General features: G+C 47.8%; 1 protein-coding gene across 4 annotated transcripts in view; it reads right to left on the bottom strand.

Moving 5' to 3' along the window:
* The window catches only part of PTPA (protein phosphatase 2 phosphatase activator), a 75,795-nt gene that overhangs the window by 50,929 nt on the left and 5,806 nt on the right, over positions 1-19,060 (bottom strand). For 2 of the 4 annotated variants that reach the window (XM_029612043.1, XM_029612042.1), the window contains exons 3-5: positions 17,886-17,972; positions 9,882-10,007; positions 9,297-9,414 (exon numbers count right to left, since the gene is read on the bottom strand). In XM_029612043.1, coding sequence (XP_029467903.1) covers positions 9,297-9,414; positions 9,882-10,007; positions 17,886-17,972 — 331 coding nt within the window. The remainder of the gene's footprint in view (positions 1-9,296; positions 9,415-9,881; positions 10,008-17,885; positions 17,973-19,060) is intronic. The other 2 variants (XM_029612045.1, XM_029612044.1) reach the window with 1 other exon arrangement.

Below are 19,060 nucleotides of genomic sequence, written 5' to 3'. Positions count from 1 at the left end.
GCAGAGACCGCCGAGGCCATTGCCTTCACCTGGACGCAGAGAAGGTCGTAGAGCGCATCAGCCCCATATGCTATGACGCCTTCCAAATGTTCAGCCTGCTCCACCTCTGCAGACGGGAGGTCCTGGGTGCCGAGTACTTGTTGAACCCACCTAAGACCTGCCCGCTGCATGAGACTGCTGCAGATAGTCGCTTGGACCCCCAGGGACAAGACTTCAAAGATACGCTTCAGATGGGCCTCGAGCTTACGATCCTGTCTGTCCTTCAGAGCCGATCCCATCACAGGGATAGTGGTGTGCTTGGTGACCGCCGAAACAGAAGAGTCCACGGTAGCAATCTTCAGCTTGTCCAAGCATTCCTCCGGGAGGGGATAGAGATTGTCCATAGCCCGCCCCACCCAGAGTCCCGCTTCGGAAGCCTCCCATTCCCGCAGGAGCAGCAACTTATGCATAGGATGAAAGGGAAAAGCGCTTGCCGGAGCCCTGAGTCCCGCCAGGACCGGGTCCATATCCTTGGGCAAGGAGGCCGTAAGGGTATCTGCAGAGGGCCCCTCCAGCCTCAGTTCCTGAAGGACAAATGGGATGAGGGGCTCCAACTCCTCCCTCTGGAACATGCGGAGGACCCTAGGATCATCCCCCTCCAGGGGTGGGAGTGCGCTCGCTAAATCTGACATGGGATCAGGATCCGGGGTAACTCGGGCCACCTGGGGGTCAGGGATAGGGGCCACCCTAACAGACCCGTGGGGTTCCAAGACAGGAAAAACAGGTAGCGGGGCGCAGAATTTTCATCGGGGGGGGGGGGGGCTTGGGGAAAGGTCCTCCTCCTCCTCCTCCTGCAAGCTAGCCAAATATGATTTATGCAGGAGGAGAACAAAATTGGAGGAAAATCAAGCCTTGATTTCCCGGGAGGGGGGGGGGGGGGGGGGCAGGGACCTCATCCTGGGGGACCTCGGGACTTAAATCGGGGGGAAAATCCTGAAATTCTTGCTCCCCAGCTCCAGGCAGCTCCAAATCGAAAGCTGCCAAAATCCCCAAGATGGCCGCCGTTCCCGCAGTTTGCCGACCCGGGAACGGCCTGGCCATGCACGAGGGATTCCATCCCCGGGCTAAATTTGCTTGCCCTGCCGAGGAGGGCCTTCCTCACCCGGCAGAGCAGAGCCCCTCACGCGATAGGCACAACGAGGGCTCCCCACAGGCTAGGCAGGCAGCTGGCCTCGGCATCCTCAGCAAAGAGGAGCCGAGAGCTGAAGAAGAAAAAAAATCTAAAAATAGATGATTGGCAGCTCTGCCGGCAGGAGCGGAGGCAGGGGAGTGAAGCCTGCACACTCCTCTGTGTCTGGCTGCCGGTTCGATACCAATTGAAAAACAGTTTAAAGTTTAGATTTTTTTTTTTCTATGAAGCCAAACTGAGCAAAAAGCAATGGAGCCCTAAGCTCCCTAGGCAGCCAGAAGGGGGGAGACAAATGACTGGACCACCAGTCTCGGTCCCCACACCAGGAAGCAACCATGGACTTAGGCTATGCCCAGCACAAGGGGCGAAGCCCCCGTAAGTCCGGCAAGAGCCAGGAGATGGGACCATCTCCTGCAAAGCACTGAAATCAATTAACTTTAAAAGGTAAAATTTTTTTTTTTTTTTTTGAACTGCAGAGGGCTGCAGGGGCAGACGCACCCAAGGGCTGAAAGCTAGACATCCTAAACCTGGGAAGGAAGGCTGTATCTGAGGAATCAGGAGATTCCAGATACCTGGAGTTGAAATCACCGGGATGTTTGCCAGTTTCAATTGCAGATTTCTCTCTATATATGTTATGCTTTCTTCATTCCTTATTGAACTATTGTGAGCTCTCTGTTGCACAGACAGATTGGCTCTGAGGGCTGGCTCACTTATCTGGATATGGACTCATATTTCACATTTGGTGCCTGCTGACCGGTTCCCATTTTCAGTGTTGGTACTGGGTCAATGTTGCTTTGGCTCTATCAGTTTGGTTATTCAGTGGATGGGGCTGGACTGGGGGGAGGGTGGGCGGTTGCGTGCATGGTGGTGGTCTCTATATTGTTGATAGAGGAGGGAAGGGGGAAACTCGGTAGGAAGCAGTATGGGCAGGGTAGGGAGGGGAGGGGGATGGGGTGGGAGTTTTACCTTACTAATGCAAAACTCCCACCCCATCCCCCTCCCCTCCCTACCCTGCCCATACTGCTTCCTACCGAGTTTCCCCCTTCCCTCCTCTATCAACAATATAGAGACCACCACCATGCACGCAACCGCCCACCCTCCCCCCAGCTGTGGGGAAAATAGATGCAACTGTGATTGATAATTTCCACTTATGTTTTCTGTAAACACAATCTCTTGGGTGCCTCAGCTGGGAAGGTACCCAAGATCCCGATTTCTGATTTGTTTTTCATTATATGTTCCTAGTCAATTTCCTCTAGCCTAGGTACTTGCATAGCTTCCTGGAATGTCTGTGGCATAAACTCACCAATTAAGAGAACAAGGATCCTTAATTTTATGAAGAAAAAGCAAGTGGATATTGCATTGTTACAGGAGACCCACCTGACGGACCTGGAGCATGAGAAACTTTGTAGGAGTTGGGTGGGCGATGTTTATTATGCGTCCGCAACTTCCAGGTCTGCAGGTGTGGCTATCCTGTTAAACAGGCAGTTGCCTTTTAAATTAGTAACTATGCAAAAGGATCCTCAGGGGAGATATCTATTGTTGGTGATAAAAGTATATGATTATACGCTTGTTCTTTGTAATATCTGTGCACCCTCTAATTACACCCCAGGGTTTTATAGAACCATACAGTGTCTCCTTCTCCCTTATGTAGAAGACACTATAATTTTAGGTGGAGATTTTAATGCGGTATGAGAACCCCACATTGATAAATCCCAGTGTACCACACATGATGTGAGACAAAGTCAAAGCTTCCACCATATAGAAAAATCACTCCAGTTACTGGATGCTTGGCGCACGTTACATCCGATGGAAAAAGATTTTACCCATTTATCCTGTGGGCATTCCACCTGGTCCCGACTGGACTATCTCTTGGTGGGTAGCAGGTTGTTTCCAAACATGAATGATGCCGGAATTGGGGATATATTGATTTCTGACCATGCTCCGATTTGGATAGATCTACAATTAACTGTAAAACAATTTCCCACACGGCTTTGGAGATTCCCCTACTATTTAGCAGATGACGCCCACTTTAAAAGTTACCTTGTAGACAAATGGGAGGAATATGCGTGATTGAATTCCTCTCATTTCCACGATCCAGTCTTATTTTGGTATACTGCCAAAGCGGTCATTAGGGGAGATATTATAGCCTATGTAGTCCATCGCTGGAAAACTCTAGATAAGCGAATACTCACTCTCACTTCTCAATTGCAGCAAGCCAAAAGAAGGTTGATCCATGTTCATGATTGTTTAGCTAGAAAGGAATACCTGGTTCTACAGGGGGCTTTAAACACTCTCCTATATCAACGAGCGAAAAAGAGTATCCTATACTATAAATTTCAACTCTACAAATATGGTAACAAATCGGGGAAACTCATGGCTAATTTGATTCGGACTACTCGTAAATCCCATCACATAGTGGCGGTTAAGGCCAAAACCGGGCCATATGATTACTGACACAGAGAGTATTTTAACCCCATTTAAGCATTATTATCAGACGCTTTATACGTCAGAGGGGTGGAACCCGGAGGTCTGTGCCCAATTTTGTGATAATATAGCGATGCCTAGACTCCAATTAGAGCAAAAGGAATGGCTAAATAGGCCCTTGGAAGCTGAGGAAGTTAGAGTGGCCATCCACCAGGCGAAACGCTTTAAAGCTCCTGGTCCCGACGGATTCACATCCGAATTTTATAAATGCCTTGCCGACCAAGTGGAACCTGTGCTGGCCTGTACTTTTTTGGCATTAACTCGTTCTGGGGAATACCCGGCCCATACAAATATGGCACACATAACTTTAATTCCCAAGCCGGGTAAGGATTCGCAATCCCTGGCTGCATATCGCCCGATCTCATTGTTAAATGCTGATCAGAAATTATTAGCCAGGATTATGGCTGAACGTCTGGCACAAGTGATCCCGACTTTAATTGGACAGGGCCAGGTGGGATTTGTTAGGAGGAGATATGCCCTATCTATTATCTAATGTTAGGAAGCTCTTGGCTGCGATGGCCATGAGTCAACAGATGAAGACCCCCTGTTTAATGGTTAGTTTTGATGCTGAAAAAGCGTTTGATAGGGTGGAGTGGGGATACCTTTTCTATGTCTTACAGGCCATGGGCTTCAATGGTTTTTTTCTGGATACTATCCATCTGCTGTACAATAATCCTATGGCCCTGATACTAGGGAATGGTTCCCAGTCAGAGCCCTTCCCAGTGGCTAGGGGAACGAGACAGGGGTGCCCTCTTTCCCCTCTGTTGTTCCTGCTGCAGCTAGAGCCTCTTCTATTAGCGATTCAACAAACTCTGGCAATACGAGGAATACGGATGCAAATGGAAATATTTAAATATGCAGCGTTTGCTGATGACGTAGCGGTATTCCTCACTGCTCCTGAACGTTCCCTCCCAGTTCTTTTAAACTTGGTTGAAGATTTTGGTGGTTTTGCGGGGTTACGCCTAAACACCGAGATGTCGGTGGCGTTAGCATTTCCGGATACTCTTAAGGAGACCTGGGTGGGCTCTTTTCCGCTACAATGGACGACAGAGCTGATTAGATATCTAGGAGTATATATTCCACAGACTCCCAATACACTCTATAAGGTTAATATTCCTCCTTCGTTGACTTATACCATAGAGAAAATGCGTACATGGAAAGGACTGCCATTATCATTAAGTGGGCGCATTAACATGTTTAAGATGGTCCTATTGCCGAAGTGGCTTTATGTGCTCTCCAACTTACCAATCTACCTTAAACGCAAGGATTTGACCTTATTGGATAAGGAGCTTAGGCTTTTTCTTTGGCGTGGGGGTAAATCCCGTGTCCCGTTGCAAACTTTACGGGCGTGTTGAGGAGAGGGAGGCCTGGGAGTTCCTGATATCGGGTTGTATAACTTGGCGGGTAACCTCCGACTTGTATGAGATTGGCTTCTTGACCAATCCTCTTTTATTCAAATCCCTGCTGAACAAGCTTTGGTGGCCCCCTTAGATTTAAACTATGCCCTGCAAGCTCCTTCCCAATCTTTGCCTACTATTTTGGTTCAATCCCCATCTATTGCGCCTATTAGACAGACTTGGATGGCGGTGATGAAACTTATCAAGGTCCCTCGGGTATGTGCATACCTTTTACCACTACAGGGTAATTTGGACTTTTCCCCTGGGTCCCAAACAGCAGGTTTTCATCTCTGGCGACAGAAAGGTGTAACATGCCTAGGTCATTTATTCAATGACGAGGGGGAATTATTATCCTTCGTGGAGTTACAGTCCATGTATCATGTGAGTCGAACACAGATTCTCCCCTACTTGCAAGCGAAACATTATATAAGATCCCTGCCTTCAGATACGTTGAGTCCTAGTGCGTTTCACTCATTAGTAGATTTATTTATGTTAGAAAGTAGTAAAATACCCTCGATGTCAAGATATTATAAGCTTCTGGTTAAGCATTCTGAATCGGACACCTATCAGGTTTTGGTAGATCGTTGGAACAAAGATGGGCTGTTTGTGATATCGCTAACAATAATCTGAGCATGCTCTCGTCGAATTTCCCACATCACAGACAATATGTATTATAGAGAAATACAGTATAAATTTCTCCACAGGGCTTATGTGACAGTACAAGTAGCTTATCAGTCAAAGCTTATCTTTTCTGATCTTTGTACAAGATGTAATAGTGCAGTAGGCATGATATCTCATTCTTTTTGGGCATGCCTCCCTATTAGACAGTTTTGGGGGTGCATTGCTCGATATCTCATGACATTATTAGCTCTTAAATTGCCCATAACACCTATGACGTTTTTGTTTGGCTGCTTACCAAAACTCCCAGAGAGAAAAAGAGGGATTGGGTTATTCATTCTGAAGGCATGCTTGGTGGGGAAAAAGGTGATTCTGTTGCAATGGAGAAATCATTTACATCATCTGTTATGCATGGAGGACCTCGGCTCCCGCGCAGCACCGCAGAAACGCCGAAGAGTTTTGGAAGTTCTAGGAGTCTAATTTTAAATGATTGACTTGGACTTTCTATTGGAAAGTGGACAATATGACTTGTATTTGTGGTGCATCGTATCGTAATATTTTTATTTCTCCCTCACAGCATGATTACTAGGTTCATTTGTTGGGAAAGGGGGGGGGGGGGAGGGATAATTGAAGGGAGAGTTCACGAAGTTCGCATATATTGTAAAGTAGCGGCGCTGGAGGTGCAGAGTAACCCCTCCAATGCCGGATTCCATTGAGTGTACTGTTATTGCGAAAATAATAAAAACCTTATACATTAAAAGGTAACTTTTTTTTTATTATTTGAAAAATCCTACTAGAATCCCAAAGGAATAAGTACTTGCTTGATCCAACAAGAAGAGTAGGAAAAAAGGCTGACTAGCCCAAATCAGGAGACCGCAGGGTGAGCTGATCCATCTGCTGGAGACAGACAAATACTGAAGGGCTGCAGGGTAGGCTCTGTCCTGATATAGGATACCCTTTCAGTTTGGTCTGTCTCCATCTGATGGACAGGAGGCTCAACCTACGGTCTGGACTGGTCCGGGTACGTACAGGGAATGGTGTTTCGCCCCACTTGCTGGCTAATCTCCAGTTCCCTTCCGAACAAAAGAGATCCTTTAAAGGGCATTCTTGTGAGATTCGCTTTACATGTAGTGTCAGCAGACCAATTTCGTAGCCATAATTGTCTTCTGGCTGCCACTACTGAGGCTACGCCTCTGGCTGAGGTACGCACAAAGTCTGAGTTTGTGTCCATCAGGAAGGCTGCTGCAGGTTGCCTCGTCTCACCAGTATACATTCCGGAGTTATTTGCCTCTCGAGAGGAGCAAGCAGGAATGTGCCACCAGTGCTCAGCAGGAAGCAATCTGCAGTGTCATTGCTGTTGCGTCGAAGGCCTGCTTAAGGATGGATTCCAATCGTCTATTCTGAGTATCCTTCAATGCAGCCCCTCCCTCAATGGGAATTGTTGTTCACTTTGAGACGGCACAGACCATGGCGTCCACTTTTGGGAAACGCACGCGTTCCTTGATCGCTGGTTCTAGAGGGTATAGGGCTTCCAGGGCCCGATCCTCTTTGAAGCTGGCCTCTGGGGCATCCCATTCCAGGTCAATCAGTTCCTGGATGGCTTCCATCATTGGGACGTAGCATGAGGCTTTACAAAGGGATACCAGGATGGGTTTCTTCTTTGGTTCCGCCATCGGGTCCGTGTCTGGAATACCCAGACTCTCGTGGAGCTCCCCGATGGCCCCTCCCCCCGGGGAGGCATCAGGAGCAAAGGCCGGCGCAGGAAAGACATGACCGCACATTCCTGCAGGAAGAACAGGCCACCCCACGCGGCATCCACAAGAGAGACCAGGATCCCCCTCCATCGGTCGAGCACCGCACAGGAGAGAGGCCGAATGAGGCAGGGGAGAGAAGAAAATAAAAGCTCCGACGTTGGCTGCCAGACGATGGGACCGAAGAAAGGCAAAAGTGCACTGACCCTGAAGGAAAGAAACAAACCTCTCACAGTAGATGCTGTATTTTTTTTTTTCAAACTTTAACAAAAGAAAAAAAGGGACACTTTCCTTAAAAAAGCAGCAGCAGGCTTCTGAAAAGGCGACAGGCTATGAAGATCCCACAGGGCGAGTGATCTGGGACCTCCAGGTTATCAGCCCTGTCTGGCCAGGGATCCGAGCAACACAGGGTCCCCGACCCCCTGCTCTCAAGCCTCACACACCAGAAGGGATGACCCCACCAGGGTCTAACAACCTTCTGGGAGGCTCAGACAGAATCCTATGTGCCCTTTCTGATTTTTTTTTTGTCAGACTGCAGGCTTTGCACCTCCACCATCTGCTCGAGTCAGAAATACTGAGGGACTGCAGGAGGCACCTCGTCTTAAGTGGCAGTGGCAGTAAACTTTCTCTGACTCCATCTGCTGGAGCGGAGGCAAAACCCAGGAGTCTGGACTGATCTGGGTACATATAGGGAATGCCTTTTACCCAAAGAGAACTTTTGTAAACCAAATCTATATGGACCCAGTGTTCTGCTTCTAGCACCCCGAGGGAATTACTGCACTTGTAATATTCACTGGGACCAAAGATGGCCTGATGGCTAAGTACTGTGGGAGAAAGGAGCCTAGTTTCTGTTCCATGGGCTAGCAGAGGATGGGAGGCAGTGCTAATAGCCCCAGAGGAGAAGGGAGTTCCAGTTATAGTGCAACAGTGACACCTAGTGACCAGACTCTAGATGAACACATATTAGGCTCTGCAGGAAGTTTCGATCTATGGCTCCTGTCCAAGGATTGTTGCTGCAATGATTGTGCTAGATGGGAGAGAGTGAAAAAAATGCAGAAGACCCTAAATAGCTGCACATGAAGGCTCATGGCACCCAAAAGAACAGAATGAAACTGCTAAGTCAAAAAAAAAAAAAAAAGTTTGAACTTCTCGATGAATCTGGAAAATGAATGAATTTTAATAAGCAAACTAGCTGAAGCAAGTGCTTTTTTTATCTGCTAACATCTTCTGTTTTTACAGATGCTTCATAAAAAGAAGATACTTCATAATCTGAACGAAAAGCAATCAGGTAAACTATCCCAGTCCTTTCTTCACCCTGTGCAATATACCAAACATCAGTGAGCTCAGATCAGCTTTGGTGCTTCGTGTGGCATCATCTCCCCCTTGTGGTTACTAGGAGCAGTCCTCTCTTCCTTACTAGTCTGCTTATTACTAGCTATAGACTACTGGAAAAGGATAAAGCATCATACCATTCTGCAGTCATGGAGCATAGCAACATGCATGCACATACAACAAATGCTGGCAGTATGATCAGGCTATTGAAAGACACCTCGCCTCGTCAAGTGGGGGGAGGTGGGGTGGTGGGTACATCCTAATGCTTGCTTATAGAAGGATAATGATGAGTGGAAAGGGACAGTGTGTGTGTTTCTCAAGGGGGAATGTGGGGGCATGAGTTCATGGTATGTGTGCAGGGTGAATGCGAGTGCATAGCTCTTTACAATGAATATTGGAGGGTGGAAGTGTGGGTGCGGTACATGAGAGGGTGCAGGTGCACAAATGTTTATCGTGTGTAGTAGGGGAGGAAATGCAGGTGCTCAAACGATCACAGTGTGTGTATGGGAGGTGCAGGTGCATGCGTGTGCAAACTTCATACCATACCTGTGCCATAGTCGATGCGTGTGGAATTTCCTACAGATTCTTTAAGGTATGTAGCCACCTCTGGAGCTGCAGCACTCAGGTGCTGGGGGATCACGGTGGCTACAAGATTTTCTGCTTCCTACACCAAAATTCATAGTGTTAGCAGAGAGATTTTGCCCGGCCCTGCACCCATGCAGGAACAACTCCCAGACCCCATACTGAGTAAAGATTAAGGGATTAGTGTAGCCCTAGAGCCACCCCTGACTGCACATAAAAATTGAGGTGCAATTACTATTTTCATTTCCTCCCCTCCTCCTCTCCCCATCTTCCCTCAGTAGCTTGCAAGTGATTTTCCATGACAACCAGTGCCAAGGAGATTTTTTTTTAACCCACTTACTTTGTGGGTGCAAGTATGCAGGTTAAACAATATGCTGAGATTTAAAAATGAAATCAACTTGTGTTTCTCAGCTGGCTCGCCCACCACTAGCGCATCTCCTTTTCTCGGTAGGGAAAAATACCTGTGTTGCTGACGGTATGTGTACTTTTCTCCCACAGTCTAGGGGATGGTAAAATCCTAAATTCATCCATGAGCATGCCATTCCTTACCTGATCAAGCTTGCTGTACCAGGTCCTGAATGCCTTGTTTCCAAAGCGAGATGGCTGATCCACTGGAGGGGTCTCATCGATCCAACAGTCAAGAGTGTTCAGGAGAGCCACCAGCTTCGCAATGGGCTACAAGAGAGGAGGCAGAGAGTCATCAGCAGCTCATGAGAGGGGCAAGAGGGTGCATTCGGATTTTCATACCTCGCTGTCTAGTAAATAACTTCTTGTAAAACCAGTCATACTTTTAAATACATATGAGGCAATCTTTACATGTATTGCTCCCTTTATTCAATAATTGATCTGTTCCAAGCAGCCCAGCAAATTATCATATGATTGACTTTACCCAGAGCAAAATGCAATACAGCTTTGCTGACAAACGGTCAGCCCTGTCATCAGGACCCATCTATGTCTCCTACTGCTAGATTAAGGATTGGTTGCGCATTCTGACTGCTTTTGTCTTTGCTTAGTCAACCTGGAGGTAACTGTGATATTGATCTAATCTCTTTAAGAGGCGATCCCTGGATTTAGTGTATTAATAATGGCATTTTGAAAGCTTTATTACACATTGCTCCCAGACCTGTATCCCTATACAGTGGCAGAAAGTAGCTGTTGAACAACAACCAGAGGGACAGAATCCAGGAGGGAAAAATACCCCTTCATCCTGTCTGCTGGGAAGAGAATCAGATCCTCTCCATGGATCCAGTCTGCGGTGAGGATCTGATACAGCTGAGACAAATAGGAAAATTGGTTCTTACCTGCTAATTTTCATTCCTGTAGTAACACGGATCAGTCCAGACCGTGGGTTGAGCCTCCTGTCCAGCAGATGGAGACAGACAAAAACTGAAAGGGTATCCTATATCAGGACAGAGCCTACCCTGCATCCCTTCAGGTTAACCATTGTGAAAGTAGATAAAGATAAAGATAACCAGTATAAGATCAAGCAAGCAACAAATAACTGATAAATTGAACAATTCAAAACTCTGTATATAATTGCTCTTACATATATATCCATACATATATATCCACAGTCATCTAGTAGATGCTTCCGGTGCCTTAAAGTTATGAGAGGAAGCTGAAGTTTCCAAGAAACTGTAAAGAAAAGAACTTCAAGCGGACGTCGCAGATAGTGCATGGGAGGGAGTCTGGACTGATCCGTGGTACTATAGGAAAGAAAATTAGCAGGTAAGAACCAATTTTCCTTTCTCTGTACGTAAACGGATCAGTCCAGACCATGGGATGTACCAAAACTTCCCTAAACAGGGTGGGACTGAGATAGTCCCACTCGAAGCACCTGCCATCTGGAGCCAAAAACTGGCGCCTGCACATCGAAGCGATAATGACGAGCAAAAGTATGCAGAGACTTCCAAGTAGCTGCTCTGCATATTTCCTGCAGAGAGACCGACTGACTCTCCGCCTAAGAAGTAGCCTGAGAACGCAACGAGTGGGCCTTTAAGCCCTCCGGAACCGTCCGACCCCGACAGATATACGCCGAGGCAATCGCCTCCTTTAACCAGCAAGCAAGCGTAGCCTTAGAAGCCTTGTTTCCCCTATTTGGGCCACTCCATAAGACAAATAAATGATTCGAGACTCGAAACCTATTTGTAACCTGGAGATATCGCAGTAAAACTCGTTTGACATCCAGGTGCCGGAGGTCACCGCCAGAGCTGTCCACAATTTCCTCGGAAGAAAAAGCCGGGAGCTTCACCGACTGATTGAGGTGAAAGGAAGACACAACCTTCGGCAAGAATGACGGAACCGTCTCGAAGGAGACCCTGTAATCCGAAAAACGGAGAAAAGGTTTCCTACAGGACAACGCTTGGAGCTCCGAAACCCTCCTGGCAGAGCAAATAGAGACGAGGAAAACTGCCTTAAGAGTTAGATCCTTAAGCGTGGCCCGCCTGAGGGGTTCAAAGGGAGCCTCAAAGAACCCTAAGCACCAGATTAAGACTCCATGAGGGACAGGTAGCCCGGACGGGCGGATTCAAATGCTTGACACCCTTAAGGAAATGAACGACATCCGGATGAGCCGCCAAAGCGCAACCATCGATGCTACCCAAGAGGGACCAGAGGGCGGAAACCTGCACCCTTGAGGAGTTGAAAGACAAACCCTTGGAAAGGCCATTCTGGAGAAAGGAGAGAACCTGGGATACCGAAGCCTTGCGTGCCGGCACTCCGGACTCGGCACACCCATTTTCAAAAACTTTCCAAACCTGAACGTAAGTGAGAGAGGTGGAAGGCTTACGGGCCCGCAACAGGGTGGATATAACTTCTTCTTTATATCCTTTCTTAGTCGCCTCAGTTCAAAAGCCAGGCTGCTAGACAGAAGCGATCCGCCTGGTCAAAAAATACGGGACCCTGCCGGAGAAGACGAGGAAGATGGTCGAGGCGAAGAGGACCGTCCGTCGCGAGGTTCACCAGATCAGCGTACCACGGTCTGCGGGGCCTCTCGGGTGCCATGAGAATGATGGGTCCCCGATGAAGTTCTATTCTTCTGAGTACTTTTCCTACCAGAGGCCAAGGGGGAAACACATACGGGAGAACGTCGTGAGGCCAGGGAAGAACCAGGGCATCCACTCTTTCCGAGCAGTGCTCCCGTCTGCAGCTGAAGAACATGGGAGTTTTTGCTGTGTCCAGAGTAGCCATCAGGTCGACGTGGGGATAATCCCCATCTGCGGACAATGAGATCCATCACTCCGGACAATTCCCACTCTCCGGGATCTAGACGCTGACGACTGAAGACGGCTTGAATATTCTCCTTCCCGGCAATGTGAGAAGCTGCCAGACGATTCAGGTGCCATTCCGCCCAGAGCCATCAGGCGACTTCTGGTGCCCCCCTGCGGATTGATATAGCCTACCGTGGTGGCATTGTCCGAGAGCGCCCACACCGCCTTGCGACGGATCAGAGGGAGAAAGACCTCGAGTGCCAGGAGAACCGCTCGGGCCTCCAGGCGATTGATGTGCCAGCGGGACTGAGCTGGGGACCAACATCCCTGCGTAGCCCGAGTTTGACAAACTGCTCCCCAGCCGGATAGGCTGGCGACCGTCGTCACGATGGCCCATTGAGGAGTCTGTAAGGGCATCCCCTTCAGGAGGTGAGCGAGCGAGAGCCACCATTGCATATCTGCGATAGTAGAGTCTGAAAGCGGAAGGGCCATCCGAAACTGCTCCGACACCGGCTTCCAGCGGGCCAGCAAAGCTTTCTGTAATGGATGCGTATACGCAAAAGCCCAAGGAACCAGATCAATAGTGGAAGTCATGGATCCCAGGACTTAAAGGTAATCCCAGGCCGTGGGTAGCGAAAGCGAGAGAAAATTGCACACTTGCTCCATTAGTTTGAGCGCCCGAGCGTCTGGAAGAAACACCTTGCCAACTCGGATGTCGAATCGTGCTCCCAGAAATTCCAGGATCTGGGATGGCTGTAGATTGCTCTTGGAGAAGTTGATTATCCACCCAAGGGAGGTCAGGAAGGCCAAGACTCTGTTGAACGCCACCCTGCAGAGAGTCTCTGACTTGGCCTGGATGAGCCAATCGTCCAGGTAAGGGTGGACCAGAACTCATTCCCGACAGAGAGTGGCTGCCACTACCACCATGACCTTGCTGTGGCGAAGCCGAATGGGAATGCCCGAAACTGGAAGTGTTGTCCCAGAATATTGACACTAACAATTAACTAGCTGTAAATTGAAATATAATGTTGTTTGGATTTGTCATGAAAATTTAAAAAGTTCAAATCTTTATTATTGCATCAAAAAAATCAATTGTTTAAACCCTTGTGAATTTTTAGATGCTTATGGGCCAGTAAGTTCAGTCACTGGTCTTTTCATCTCTCTTTTTTCATTTTTTTTTTTAAATACTGTTATTTTTCTTCGTGTTGAAAAAGGTGTTGTGCTCTTGTCTTTTATGACATAGTTTAATTTTCAACAATCTTTATGAACAGCTTGATAGTGATTCAAACAACTTATATTCAGCAACAAGCCCAACTTTTTCTAGAAATTAAGTATGTTGCATGTGTTCAAGTTTCAGAACTAAATTGTCACATATATCTGAAAAAATTCTGAAACATTCCCGACATCTCAAGGAAGGGAAAATGGCACTTATCTGACTACTTGTTTCTGGTTTGTCCTTTACAAAACAAGCATGGACTCGTTCAGTCTCTGTCAATCGCTGCCAAACCAGAAACAAGTGATCAGATAAGTGCCGTTTTCCCTTCCTTGAGATGTCGGGAATGTTTCAGATTTTTTCAGATATATGTGACAATTTAGTTCTGAAACTTGAACACATGCAACATACTTAATTTCTAGAAAAAGTTGGGCTTGTTGCTGAATATAAGTTGTTTGAATCACTATCAAGCTGTTCATAAAGATTGTTGAAAATTAGACTAAACTATGTCATAAAAGACAAGAGCACAACACCTTTTTCAACACGAAGAAAAATAACAGTATTTAAAAAAAAAATGAAAAAAGAGAGATGAACAAGACCAGTGACTGAACTTACTGGCCCATAAGCATCTGGGTTGATCAGACACTTTGCCAGTTTTGAGGTCTTTTCTCTCATAATTAAAAAATTTAAAAAATCTAAAAATTCATAAGGGTTTAAACAATTGATTTTGTTGATGCAATAATAAAGATTTGAACTTTTTAAATTTTCATGACAAATCCAAACAACATTATATTTCAATTTACAGCTAGTTAATTGTTAGTGTCATAATTGAAACTAGCTGTCCCTTATTTGTAGTTGGATTGTCCCAGAATATTGAACCTGAGATACTTCTGATGGTCGTGGCATATCGGTATGTGCAGATAAGCCTCCATTTCGTCGAGCAAGGCCAAAAATTCGCCTGCGTGAACAGCCACTATCACAGCCCTCAGGGTCTCCATTCGAAAATGGGGAACCCTGAGAGCCCGGTTGACTCTCTTGAGATCCAAGATAGGCCAGAAGGACCCGTCCTTTTTGGGAACGAAGAAGTAGATGGAATACTGGCCGAACCCTTGTTACTCCACTGGGACTGAACTATGGCACAGAGCTCTTGTAGCCTCCAAGGGTCTGGTCAACCGCTGTCCGCTTCCGGCTGCCGCAGGGAGAAATTACGTGAAGGTCCGGTAGGTCCCGAGCAAATTCTAATGCGTAACCTCTCTCTCTTACCTCTAGGACCCACTGTAGTAATTTTGACCCATTCCTCGAGAAACAGGGACTGCTGTCCACCTAAATTTGGAACGGAGAAATGGGCCGGCCGCATCTCATTGGGGCGAGGACTTGGTAGTGGAGTGCTGTTGGCTGCCATCCCGGAAGGGACGGCGGCCACGAAAGGAATGAGACCAGGCCTGGGATCTGGAGGAGGTACCTCTTGGAAAAGATCCCCGCGCTCTGCTATTATACCGACGCTGACCTCTAAAGCGAGAGCACGAAGGAAAGAAAGATGTAGCCTGCTTCGGGTGGTCCTCTGGCAGCTTATGAACCTTGTTTTCTCCCAAGGATTTGATAAGCTGTTCAAGGTCCTCACCAAAAAGCAACTTACCCTTGAAAGGAAGTGTGCCCAACTGCAACTTGGAAGAGGAAGAGGAATCCGCTGCCCAATTGCGGAGCCAGAGGAGGCGTCTGGCTGACACTGCAGAAACCATAGCCTTGGCCTGCACTCGGAGCAAATCGTAAAGGGCATCAGCCCCATATGCCACTGCTGCCTCTAGCCTTTCTGCCTGCTCCGCCTCTGCAGATGGGAGGTCCTGGGCGCTGAGCAATTGTTGAACCCACCTGAGGCTTGCCCGCTGCATGAGACTGCTGCAGATTGTCGCCCGGATTCCAAAGGCCAAGACTTCAAAGATGCACTTGAGATAAAGCTCAAGTTTGCGGTCCTGAACACATCCTTCAATGCTTTGGCTCCCACCACTGGGATGGTGGTGTGCTTGGTGACAGCGGAGACTGAGGACTCCACCTTGGGAACTTTAAGCATGTCCAGGCATTCATCAGGGAGGGGACAGAGCTTGTCCATTGCCTTCCCTACTCAGAGTTCCGCCTCGGGGGACTCCCATTCCCAAAGCAGCAGCAGCAGCTTGTGCATAGGACGGAACGGGAACGTACATGGAGGAGCCCTAAGTCCCGCCAGGACTGGTTCCACGTTAGCTGGCATAGCGGCTGAAACAGTATCGTCAGGTGGCACATCAATTAGCAGTTCCTGTAAAATAAAGGGAATGAGGGGATCCAGCTCTTCCCTTTGGAACAAACGGAGGACATGTGGGTCGTCACCCTCGAGCAAATCAGAGTCCTGATCGGGATCAGGGACCACAGCCGGTTGTGGGGGGTCCGGGAGGGCCAAAGGGCCCGGCACCACCCTGACCGAGCCCTGTACATCCAGTACGGGAGGGGGCTGCAGAGTGGGCACCCGAGGGATCTTTGCTGGGGAGGGACCTGGCGAAGGGTCATCCTGTTCCTGCAAACTAGCTAGATATGATTTGTGCATTAAAAGCACAAATTCTGTGGAAAAATGAGGTCTGGATTTCCCGGGCACGTAGGGGGGTAGGGAGATGGATCCAAATACCCCTCCGGGGCTCTAATTGGGCTTAAATCCGGCTCTCCTGAGCCCTGCAGATTGGAGTCTAGAGAAAAACCCACCCCCAAAATGGCCACCGTTCCCACGGTTTTCTGAGAAGAAGATGGCCTAGTCACACGTTTGGGGGGGATGAGCCCGGGCCGTCTGTTTTGTTGCAGCCACGGAGGGACCCTCCCCTCCAGAAAAACAGTGAGAGCAGAGCCCGTCGCGGGAGAGCCGAATCGCAGGCTCCCCGCAGGCTAGACAGCCACTGGATCGCGGCATGAAGGCAGGTTAGAAAAGCCGCAGGAGGGAGAATCAGCTGAGTTGTGCTGCCCGAGCAGCAGAGGCAGGAGAACGAACCCTGTGTTGCTATCCGTGCACAAAAGGTGCAGAATTCGCTCGTCTCTTGCCTCCGATTGTTCACTTTTTTTTTTTTTTTTAAACTTAAGTGATGGCAGGGGGATTGAACTTCCCTGTTAAATACTGTAAGGCAGCACAGGCAAGGAGGGGGAGTGACTGGACCACCAGTATCACCCCAGCAGACAAGCAGGTCACCGGGAAAGGGGTCCTAGGCTGTATAACAAGGGGCAAAACCCTCCTAGGATCCCTTAAGAGCGGAGAGACAGAGCTGTCGCCCAAAGCAGGAGTTCTGAATCTTTTTTTTTTTTTTAAATATAAAATAAGGTAATACTTGCTTGATCTGATAGACAACAACACAGGAGAAGGAAAAATCTCACGGGTAGAAATGAGAGAAGTAAGGGAGCCGCAGGGTGAGCTGCCTGCATCTGCTGGAGACATACAAATACTGAAGGGATGCAGGGTAGGCTCTGTCCTGATATAGGATACACCCTTTCAGTTTTGGTCTGTCTCCATCTGTGGACAGGAGGCTCAACCCATGGTCTGGACTGATCCGGGTATGTACAGGGAACTTGCCAATATATAATTAAAGAAACTGAATTCCCCATCCTGGGTTCTTTCACAAGCTGATTACTGCAGCATCAGCTTGCTTGGCCTCTTCTGGCCACCAACCCAAACTTTGGGGCCAGCAGAGTCAGAACATGAAGCAACTCGCCCAAGAACAGAAAGGCTGAATCTGCTACTGTCGGATTTCTTACTCAGACAGTAGCAGAGGAAATTCACTTACCTAGGCAGAGAATACCAGAAGGCTAACCCTGCTAAAGAAAACAAGTACAGTGCAGGCCAGTAAAGGAGGACTCAAGAGAGTACTATCTGCTATGGGAGAAAGCAGTCTTTCTTCCCCCGAGGTAGATGCACACCGCTGGGTCAGTAATCCGACCTGCTAGGTGCTTCATCTTTAATAATTAACTGGTACAGAGACTTTCATCTAACCACCCTCCCTCATACAAGTCCACCCATGACAGAAATCCAACTCCTCAGATGCCATTTGCCTCAGCAGAAGCATCTGATAAGGTGCAAAGCTAGAAGCTGAATCACAGCCAGCCTGCACCTCTTACTAGTCCTACCTCAGAGATTTTGTATTCACATGTGAGTTTCTTCCCCTTAACTCCTCCGTTCAAGGTCAGGATGAAACCAATATAATCTGCATAGGCCTATAGACAGGGATACAAGAAAACAAATGAGAAATTACTACTTAGCTGAAAATGTCCTTTTCTTTAGGACAGTTAGATGAATCCAGAACAAGTGGGTTTTGCACCTCTACAAGTAGATGGAGACTGAGCAACCTGACGTCACAGCATATATACCTCTGGGTGACATCTGCCTGCCAGTATTCTCTTCAAAAGCAACTGTGGACAGACTAGCACAAAACTTTTTTTAAAACAGAAAACCATTTCAATACTCGGCCAACAGGCAACACTGAGCTCAGATAAGAATGTAATATTATTAGTCTAGTGACTGGACTAACATTTATCAGTAATCCCTGTTATACACAGTCACACAGGAGGACCATACTACAATCATCTGGCAGCCAAAGGAGGGAAGCTGGATTCATCTGACTGTCCTAAAGAAAAAGAAATTATCAGGTAAATAGTAATTTCTCATTTCTTAACATCCAATCAGATGAGTCCAGAACAAATGGGATAAATCCAAGCTACTCCCAAATAGGGTGGGAGGCTGCCTGCGGTCCTATCAAAACCGCATGTGCAAAGGCTGCAACCCCCGGGCCTGAACATCCAGATGATAAAACCTGGAAAAGGTGTGTAAGAAGGACCACGTCGCAGCTCGGCAAATGTTGACGGGAGACAACAATCTAACTTCCGCCCGTAACACTGCCTGATACCTAGTGGAATAAACCTTAACCTGAGTAGCTAACGGCTTCCCAACATCAACGTATATTGCTGTGACTATCTTCTTAATCCAGCAGGCTATTGTAGCCCACGAAGCCAGTTCTCTTTGTCTAGTACCGCTGTGAAGAACAAATAGGCAATCTGTTATCCATAACAGCTCAGAATCTGCCAGGGGTTGCAACAGACTATACTCCTTTGCGACTTCCTCTCTGTTCAGGAACAGCAGAGAGATGAACTGATTCAAGTGAAATTCAGTGACCACCTTCATTAAAAAGGAACAGTACGCAGCTGTATTGCCCCTGGAGTCACCCGGAAGAAGGGCTCCCAGCAAGTCGAGGCCTGCAGCTCGGAAACTCTCCGCACAGAACAAACTGCCACAAGAAATGCCGTTT

This window comes from Rhinatrema bivittatum, chromosome 8 (genome assembly GCF_901001135.1).
Source record: "Rhinatrema bivittatum chromosome 8, aRhiBiv1.1, whole genome shotgun sequence".
Classification (NCBI taxonomy): domain Eukaryota; kingdom Metazoa; phylum Chordata; class Amphibia; order Gymnophiona; family Rhinatrematidae; genus Rhinatrema; species Rhinatrema bivittatum.
The sequence above is the reverse complement of the archived record's forward strand: the minus strand, read 5'-3'. Positions and strand labels throughout refer to the sequence as shown.